At 37.8% G+C, this 10,404-nt stretch overlaps 1 protein-coding gene across 5 annotated transcripts in view; it reads left to right on the plus strand.

The window, feature by feature from the left end:
• LOC132825858 (pre-B-cell leukemia transcription factor 3) overlaps positions 1–8,660 on the plus strand; it is a 248,306-nt gene extending 239,646 nt beyond the window's left edge. Inside the window, exon 9 of one of the 5 annotated variants that reach the window (XM_060841428.1) lies at positions 7,037–7,123. In XM_060841428.1, the coding sequence (XP_060697411.1) occupies positions 7,037–7,041 (5 nt within the window). In that variant the 3' untranslated portion in view covers positions 7,042–7,123. Of the gene's footprint in view, positions 1–1,166; positions 1,271–7,036 lie in introns of those variants that run through there. The other 4 variants (XM_060841429.1, XM_060841425.1, XM_060841431.1 and 1 more) reach the window with 4 other exon arrangements.
• Positions 8,661–10,404: the final 1,744 nt, after the last annotated feature.

The raw sequence follows: 10,404 nt of genomic DNA on the forward strand, positions 1-10,404 counted from the left end.
AATTTGTATAATGATGGGTAAATTATTTTTTAAGGACTGTCCTTCTGACTAACCACATTGTCTGCAAAGTGTTACAGGGATATCTGCAGGGTTGTAATTGGATAGCCCCTGAAAATGGGCTCAGGGATCATGATGCACAATTGAACCATGCCCATTGATTGCAATGCAGGCTTGATGCCAAATTTGTGCTGCCTGCGAACTCAAATGATCTCTCATTGAACCAATAAATGGTGTGGGTAGTGCTGACTGGAAGTATGGGCCCAATATCATAAGTGACTGGCACGACATTTAGAAGTTTGCACTTGTTAAAGCTAGTCTCGCCCATAAAGAAGAGGTGCTTTATGGTTAAAGCAGATGGGTACTGGCACTTATGGTTGAAGAGAGACTTTCCTGGAAAGGAGAGAATTTGCACAACAAGAAAGAGAGTGAACGCTAAGCTTTTTGATAGTGTAGTAGAGATCTTGGTGGAGGAAAGATGCCCTTTATTGACTTGGATAAAGGTGTCCCTCCACATTTAGTTGTAAGGCAGTGTGATCAATGCTCAGAGTTGAGCCTTGAGCTTCTGGATGCAAACATTTCAGTGTCCTCAGTGGTCAAGCTCAGTGAATGAATCTTCAAACAATATCCCACTAACTCCAATACTCGCCTCAGCCACAGCTCAGTTTACCACATTCCAATATTCACTGAACAACAATCTAAAATAACAAACATGAGTAACATCTAAATGTCTCTCCAAACCCTTGCATACTTTGCAGTGCTGCAAGACTCAAACCCACACCTCATAACTCGCACACAATGCCAGCTATTGAACTGCAACAGCCCACATCAAGTAAACAGATTGCACAACACTCACTAACACACTTCCTTCTGTCTTGCAGGCTGAGGTGGCACACAATGTGAGGGAGCAGGAACTAATTGGTAGAGATTCAGATCGCCTATATTTCCTTAGTACCATGGAGGAGGTGGGACTGGCCCTTGATGGAACCCCTGTCAGTGATGCTGTGACCAGTAATAGGGCTTAAACCATTATAATTGATAGTGGTCACATTTCTAATTTTCATTCTCATATTCAACTTGGTCCTCTGCAGGTGGTGTAAGCATCAATCTCTTGCTTTCTACCCCTCCTCCACTACACCATTACATTTGTGTTTTATTTCCCCTTCCAGATACTGAACAGATGTAACCTTGCCAGGACAAGCAGATAGCAATGATGAAAGGACTGCATCACCACTTGATTTTACATTCAAATTCAGATCCTGTGTCTCTGAGGAAACAGGTTACAGGTGGAATCTACAATTAGTGAGTCACCAGACACAAGTAAGGAGTAGCCAGGTAGTGGGAAAGGCAAGCATAGAAAAATAAGCCAGTTTGTTTGAGGGTAAAATAGTGCCATAGATTCCATTGCAGAGGATTTCAGATCAGGACTTTGGTTGGGTAGCCTATAGAAGAATGGTGATGTTGGATATGCACAATAACATTGTTCCCATACTATGCATGAGTTGTGCACTAAAATCATCAGCCAATCTGGTAGTAGTTAGCCTTTACTACCAATAGCCACCTAGAGAATGAAGACGTCATCAGTACTGGTTTGATGTGGATTATTCACGACTTCTGGTATAACACCAGCTGGTCATTGAATAAAAGTGGAATCCCTTTCACTCTTGGTCTAGAACAGAATTATCATATAGCACTTGAGATGCCAAGGAGAATCTGCAAGCCTGGCAAGATCTGTGCTTGTTCTGTCTGCCTGTCCCGACAAGTGAGAATGAATAGTTGCCATCTGTCTTTGAGTAGAATCTCAGTGTTGTCCAATTTTGTGAGGAAACTCAGTCAGTGAGGTGAAACAAACCCTTCCGGCTCCATTAGTACCTTAAATCTGGAAGAAGTCAGATGCATATAACTTCACTACTGGTCACCTTCACAAACACTTGCAGTGTGAACCTAGTTTTACTCTGAGGTTGGAAAATTAGAGTAGTTGCACTCTGAACATTTTGAATTAGTGATTACCTGCTAATAGCTGTTCCCTGCTTCTCCCAGTTTTTGTTCTGCTGTGCTTTGTTCATTCGCCAAGCTATGCTCTAATTCCAAAGGGAATTAATGTATTTGTTTGAGAGTAACAGATTTATGCCAAAATCATGAGTACAGCAAAAAACTTTCAGTACTTGACAGGCCACAATTTGAACCATCCACAGAAATTCCATGTTTATACCAACCTGTATCACTATAAGCCTTCACTAAGAACATTTATTTCCACCGCTGGAACATCACACAACTTTGCACTGCTTCAGTTTATTTGCTGCTGAAACACTCCATCATACTTTTGTTATCTTTAAACTTGATCACTCAATGCATCCTTGCAGATCTCCCATATTTTCCCACGGTAAACTTGGACAGTAGGGTTTTAGATGAACTTATGTCTTAACGTGCACCCTGTGCTTGGTATCTCACGTTTGTTCCCAGATAAGAAGCAGCTTGATCTTAAAATTCCCAACTTTGCTTTCAAATCCCTCCATGGCCTTGCTCATCTCTTTGTTAGTATTCTCATCCACTGTCCTCCATGATATCAATGCTTCTTTAACTCTAAGTCCTTAAGGATTCCTAATTTAATTCATTCCATCATTGGTGGTCATGACTTCATCGAGCTGCTTAGGTTCTGAAATTCTTTCCCTATGCCTGACCAGGTCTCTTTCTCACTTTACCTCTTTACCACACTGCTTAAAATCTACCTCTTTGACAAAACTTTTGGTCATCTGATCTAAATCTCCTGACTTGGCACAGTATCCTGTTTTATTTTATTCTATTCCTTTGAAGTTCTGTAGAATATTTTGTCATGATAAATGTGCTATACAAATATAAGTTGTTGTTGTAGTTAATAATCACCCTTTTAAGTAGCATGGGTATAGTATGAGCAATTCTTCTTAGTGCTGAACATGTTCTCCTTTGCAAGATTAAGAGAGGGCTTTGTTTGGGATGTTGAGCCCCCAAATCACTCCATGACACCAGACCAAAGTCGCATGCCAATTTAATGTCATGATCACGCTATTCTGCATTCTTCTGGCAGATATTCACTGCACACACACTCATGCCTGCACTAATATGGCAATCGGGACAATTTGCTTCCTGTTTGTATGTTATACAGGTATTTTGTAATTAACCTGTTCAGAGGTGTTATTGCATACCCATGGAACAGATGGAACTTGAACTGGGCCTCCTGGCTCAGAGTTAGGGGCACTACCACTGTGAAACAAGAGTGCCTTGTGAACATCATACATGTTATTTGGAGATGTAAGGGCATTCAGAGAGTCCAAAACTCAATTTTTCATCCAGCCAGTCTAAATATAGCTGCTCTAAAGGAACGCAGAGATTTCACCAAGAAGCTTGTAGGTTTGGTAAATATGGAAAGTGAAAATTGAACAATACGTCTTTAATTCATAAATGTTGATGTAGAGGATATTTTGTGAAGGAGAAAAGACAGATATTTACGTACAATGTAAGCAAAGGTAGGTAGTACATTGCTGACTATTTACCGTTTTTGTACATTGGCAAATAAAAGATTTTATCGACAGCATGCATGACTGCTATAGGTTATAGTTTTACAATAATGCAGATGGATTGCTTCGGTAATTAGCCGCATTGTAAATAAACCATTATTAGCATACTCTAACCTATTTTTACTGCTGATGTTTGGCGATGGGAGACTTGAGCAAAGGCTAGTCTTCGCCGCAAGCACTCAAAGTCAATGTGGCTCACATTGGCCCCTACAGAAAGGGCTGCCCCGTCACTTCCACTCAACGTTCCTCAACTCACGAGGCCTGCGCCTTCCCTCTTCTTGACTGACATAAAAATATGTAGCGACAAGCTGTCTGCCACAGCAGAAATTTGATCAGACATTGATTTCAACAATTGCCTCTACAGGCCGAGACATCAGGAGAACTCATTTCTTGTATCTCTCATTCCCGATGCAAAACAAATGTAAGGAGCACCAGTAGTTTATGTAGGAATAGAATAATGTGGCCAAGTTCAAAATTCACATTTAATTTACAATTAATGACATCAAAAACGCACGCTCCTGCACGTGGGCCTAAGATGTCCATCTTGTTTCCCTTGTTCCTGCTGCTGGCATACTGAATATGTACAAGTTGAAGTGAAGGCTTGAAGCTAAGTGAATAAATGAGATATTTGTCAACAGTAATTGGCATCCTGCATGTGCCATGTTAATTTTGAGTTATTGGTTGAATAGTAACGCTGGAGAGAACTAGAGAGATGTTTCTTGATCGTATGACAAAGAATCACCTCCTCAACCCAAATTATGTCATGTGACATGTCAGTCTTTCCATGGGTTAATTTCATATGAAATGCTGCTCTTGTTTTTCCACCAAAACATACGTCTTAGCTTGACTCCTTTTCTTTTAACATGCCAGTAAAATCATGCCCTTACACTGCTGAGCATTCCTCTTTATTTTTGATTCTGTTCTTGTTGTGCCTGTTCTCTGTATTTGAAGTCAACAATTTAAAGCTAAGGCATATTTTTGATTCTGCCTCTTTTTAGCAGCTAACTTAAAATATGTTTTTTAAAAACTTCTTCCTACTGAATGAGTTGGACATTCATTCTGTGGTCAGGGGCTCAGTGAGATATTCTGCAACATTGGCTATTTTGTACTTTTAATACAAGAATATTTTGGAATGGTGCGGGTTTTGTGTATTTGTCCCTAACATGGGAGATTGATGAAATAATAAAAGTCATATCATAAATCTTGTAATTCCAGCTATGAAAGTGGTGAATTGTTTAATCTGACCATACGAGGGTTCACAGCAGGAATATCCAACTGGGATAACTGAATGCATTAGGTTCAGATATAGAATTTCAGTTGCAGTTCATTTAAGAAAATCATTCAATTATCAGGTATTCAAGTGAAATGGGTTATCAGTTTGTGCCAAATGCATTAGCTTGGTTTCATTTGCAAGAGACTGTTTTCAATATTTACCTTGTTTCTACCATCTCGCCTTATGTCAGCAGAAATCGCTCCTTGTAGGATGCCATATTTGATCTGTTCAATGTATAGGAGCCTGCAGGAGTTAAAACTGTTGGTATCTGCAGACTAATGACTCAGAACCTTAAAAATATTGTTTTAAAGTCTGAATCTCAAAGGAGTGCTCTTTTCTGAATAATGTTGTCTGTGCAAAATATGGACACTTTTCAGGAGATTGAGTCTGACAGCAGTTATAATCAGGGCTTGAATTTAATACTGGCTGCCTAGCAGATTGCTCATGGATTTTTCAGTTTTGCTAGTCAGTATTCTAAACACTAGCAAGATTTTCCTAATGAGCTCCACAGAGCAGTGTCCCAGCTTCCCAGGATTCACTTTTCATTTTGTCATCCCGATCATCAGTCTTGCTTTGATTCTGATCAATTTCGCTAGTGGAAGAAGAAATTTGCTAGTGACAGTCATAGCCACTAGCAAAACTGGACTGTCTATGAAAAAAACTCTAGCCCTGTAGGCTAGATCTTTATTTATGTCTAATAAATTGTGCTTTTTGTGACAATTTTACATGATAATATTTTGTGTTTATGGATATATTTGTAATGTCTATATATATGTGTGTATTTTAATGTATATATTTAATGTGTGTGTATTTTTTTTAAAAAGCAGTAAAAGACTAATTGGAAAATATATAGAATGAGGAGTGAATATGAAGATTTTCTCAATACAGGTTATTCTACTATAACGCGACAGTTGTGTTCTTCTGCAACCTCATGCATTAGAAAATCACACTGGAGAAGAATGTTAATAGAAAATCGCTACACCACTTCAGTAGAAAGTTCACCCTATCCAAACAATTCATCAATCGTGTTATAGCCAGTTCGCACTGAAGAAACATGCGTTATAGCAGAACAACATGTAATGTTGAAATCTTTTTTGAATTTGTGTGAATCATAGAGCTATCATGATTTGCCATTTTGATGAATGTTCATTCTCACTTAGTTAACAGGCGAAATCATGTGTTCTTCTGGCTGGAGAGGTTTACGGTGCAGAATAATACTAATGAAAAGGAAGTGAAAGTAAAAACAAAAGTGAACCATCAGTTTGAAACAAGTGTTTCACAGATGGATCCAAACTGTTAGATCCAGACACACTGTCACACTTACTTTCAGAATCCTTTAAATACAATACAATCCTTGACAATCAGTTCGACCCTCAACCCCTAATTTGGTTTTTGAATTAGTGTCTATGTAGGGAATCACTGCAGCTCCTACAATACATGAGATTCCCTTTTAGTTCCTCCTACCTCTCTGCCTAATAACTATCAATGTGAAGTTGCATCAGATTAAATCACCCGTTGCCCTCTCTGTGTCAGTTCATGTGAGACCAAGTTTGGGAACTTAGTATGCGACCAGTCTTAGCCTCAAATATGAAAAATACACATTTTAATAGTAAATTAAGAGTTAAATGATAAGCTGGAAAATATTAATGTGTCAGAATCATGATCTATTGGAATGATTACATCTTCTCCTGTCCATGTGATGAGTTCCCAACTTTTGACCACTCATGACAGAGGTGTAGGTACTGGGAGTGAGAGAGTGAGTCATCTGCAAAGTCGCTTAATAAACAAGATATACTACTTAACCCTTAAGGGCCACCACCTTCTTTTGTAGCCTCCATATTTCCTTGTGAGAGTACATTTCTTCTCCCGCGGTATTGTCCATGGCCTGAATTTCTCTGTGAGCGTAGTGAAAGGACGCAAACCTTTGCAAGGGAAAGATAATCGTTCCTAAACATAGTTGACTGCATTCCCCTTGAGGACCACTTACCAGCTACAAAAAAAACTCATTTGCTAGCATGTTTATAACCCACATTTGAGAGCAAAAGTGTTAGGAAAATTATGGTATATGGGTTTATATGGAAATGTCTGCTATTATTGTCTACAAATTAATTTTCCTAAATGTGCCTTGAATTTCAGTTTCAAAAAAAATCACATTATTGTTTTTCACTAACAAGACTGATACTAACTGCAGACAACTATTTTTGTTTTCCAGGCTAATGGAGGATGGCAAGATGCAACTACTCCATCTTCTGTGACTTCACCAACAGAAGGACCTGGAAGTGTGCACTCTGATACCTCTAACTGATCTCCTAAGAACATCCATTCCCTGAGCCAATAGGCCTTGATTAGCACTGACCAGTAGGAGATGAAAGTGGATTTTCTGTAGCCCAGTCACCTACTGTTTACTGTAAAACCCTGTTCTTTAATCAGAAAAAAAGTAAGTATCATATAATCCATATTTAAGAAGAGAAACACTCGGTTCTCATTGAAAAGAACCATATTAATTCCATTATATATAGCACAGTCTTACCTTATTCAGTTACTGAATGAGGCAAAGACCTAAACAGGCCTGGTGTTTTCTGACTTAAAGTGGATCAAAAAGTGATTTTTCAATGGGAATGCACAAAGGGTGAAAACATGTTTTTGAAGATTTATATGTGCGAGATGTTATTGTGAAGCTTCTTGACCTTTTGAGGTATGAATGCACGTTTCAATTTTGACTGCAAGATACAAGAATGCTGGTGCCGAAGCAGACAGACAGTCATAAATTAATGACATTAGCAAAGCTAAACTCGTGTTACTTCCTAAAACTATTTTAGCAGGATATCTAGAACTGGTAACTTGCTTAGAACAACTGAGTGTTACGGGAAATTAGAACATTAAACAAATTTCCTTTTTCAACACCCAATATAAACACTTGGAAGAATCAGTTGAGCTGGTCTATTGACCCATGTATAAATTACCACAGAGTTGCCAATAACTAATATTGTTATTTCTGAAACTTGCTACTATAACAGAGTTCTATTTACAATCATTTATTTTGTTAACACATTAATTCAATGCCAGTCTTATTAATGCTTTGTTTCTGAATTTGTACTGGCTGAAGACTGGGTTTTACAGTAATAGCTGGGTGCAGCATTCATAATTTTTCAGATTTGCTACTTCAACCTGTGGCAGGAAATGGCAAGGTTCACATGGAGTGTTGTAAATAATGTAGGTAAAGAGTATTTATACATCTCACCAATCAAGACACAGCTTTATTACCTCATGCAAACTCATTTAAACCAATAGAATTTCAACATGTTCTGTAGCTTAGAGTGCTCACTTACTACCTCTGAACAATATTCACACAGTAGTTTGTCTTTCTTACTTTTTTGCATCTTGTAATTAACTCTATTTCCTTTCATGTAATCTAATGTACATTGTATCTTTTAAGAAATCAGGGTTGCTCTAGCAACTTTTAAAAAAAAATCCTAAAATGGAAGGTTTGGTTACCATCTTAAACACAAACAGTACAACTGTTGTAAATACTGATGATCATTTTGAATGTTGGTCATGTCATTACTAAACCACGCAAAAAATGTAATGCATACAGAATTCAGTATTCAGTACTGTATATTTCACCCTGTGTAACGGGGAGCCCCTCCTTTCTCCCTTTTTTTTTGTATTGTATGCAATTCTGAAACTGATGAGTCATGGAAATAATTTGTGGCAGTGATATAATGTATTAAAAAGTTTCGTGTTACTTTCTAACTGGACTACACCCTGGATTGAGAAGTCTTCCTTGTGGTAGTTAAATGTAGTTGAAATCTTAAATAAACTTTTTGCTTTCATGATGCAAGAAGCTCTCAGTGTTCATTTGATCGCTTGGGAAAAAAGAAAATGGATCCACTCCTGTTTCACAATTTCATTTAAAGTCAGGTGGTGAGGACGTCAAGATGTATGTTTTATGTATGAATTCCAGTGGACACCAATGAACAAACAACAGTTGGATAGAGAATAAAGTACATTTATTGTTGAATGGGCAATTGGCTTTTGTAACTGATGGCACTGGACAATTCCCCCATTATACTTTGTATGTGTCTGTTAGTATACTTGAAGGAATACAGATGATTTGTGATTTGATCTAAGTATGGTCGATGTTACAGAAATTAATACATCAACAAACAAATTAAATACTAAATCTAACCATATTCAAACTGCCAAATGTGGACTACCAATTACACCAACTGGTATTTCTCTTGCATTACCTTCTTGCACAGTATTCGAAACCTCATTTGAAAGTAATGGAGATTTAATGTACATCCTGTATCATTTTATGGCTTTCACTAAAATAGTTGCTTCAATTCTCAGATGGCTTGTCAAAAGGGACCAATTATTTTGGAACACAAATCGATATGACATAATTTCAAAATGAAGTAATGATATTAAAAATGATCTCAGGGTCTCTTGTAGGTTATAAAGTCTTTATCAATATACTGTGAACCAGACTCAACCCTTTATAAGTTCAATGTTATTAGACTTTATTGTAGTCTACCTTTAAGTTTCTACATGTTGCCTCTTGGCGGCAATATTTGAAGACTTGGAGCAAGATATTAAGTCATTTAAAACCTATTCAATTGCATAGATTTAAAATTGGGTCCCACGGGGTCAGTTTCAACATGACTTCCAGCTTTACCTTTTCCACCAATTTCTTCATTCCCTCCTATACTCTCAGCTCCTGAAATGCTTTTGTGTTATTGTACTGATATCCAGTGGATGAGCTTAGTCATGAAGAAAATCCTCACTTGTCACTCATCCAAGATCTCTTAGTATCACTGACCAAGCATTTATGCAACCCTTTTAGTTGCTTCTTAGGATTGCCTTTTTTTTGGTCTGGTTATGCTTCTGTGGTGTACTTCGGATGCTGTTCTGTACTAAAAGCATGAGACAGATGCAAATTGCTGAAAGAATTTGAATCAGCATTTTCACTATAACCACTATCATTGGATGCTATGGGCTTGTGCCTTGTGCTCAGTAGAGTTTAGAAAGAGTAAGAGATGTCTGATTGAAATATGAGATCCTGAGGCTCTTGACAGGGCAGATGTGGAAAGGATGTTATAAACTGTAGGAGAATCTAGAACTAAGGGTCACTGTTTAAAAATGAGGGGGCGCACATGTAAAACAATAAGGAAATGTTCTTTCTCTCAAGGCTTTAAATCTTTAGAATGGTCTCTCAAAGTGTGGTAGAAGCAGAGTTTTTGAATGTTTTGCAGGCACAATAAGCAAAGGAATGAAAGGTTATCGGGGTAAATAGTACTGAATTACTTCACAATCACCCACAATTGTTTCGAATGATATTGCAGGCTCAAGGGCCTGTATGATAATTTCGGTCCTATACCTTCGAGGTCGGAGAGATGTTGCTAGTTAGTTGTCTTGTTACTCCCATTACACAGTACTTAATACTATAAAAGTTCATTTTTGATGAGCAGTGGTGAAACCATCTCATCAGAACAGAGAATACAGTCAGTTCTGCTATAACATTTTTTCAATGTAAATTGACTTTAATGCAATTGAAGAATTTAGACCTTTATTTGTAGA

Source organism: Hemiscyllium ocellatum, chromosome 21, assembly GCF_020745735.1.
Source record: "Hemiscyllium ocellatum isolate sHemOce1 chromosome 21, sHemOce1.pat.X.cur, whole genome shotgun sequence".
Classification (NCBI taxonomy): domain Eukaryota; kingdom Metazoa; phylum Chordata; class Chondrichthyes; order Orectolobiformes; family Hemiscylliidae; genus Hemiscyllium; species Hemiscyllium ocellatum.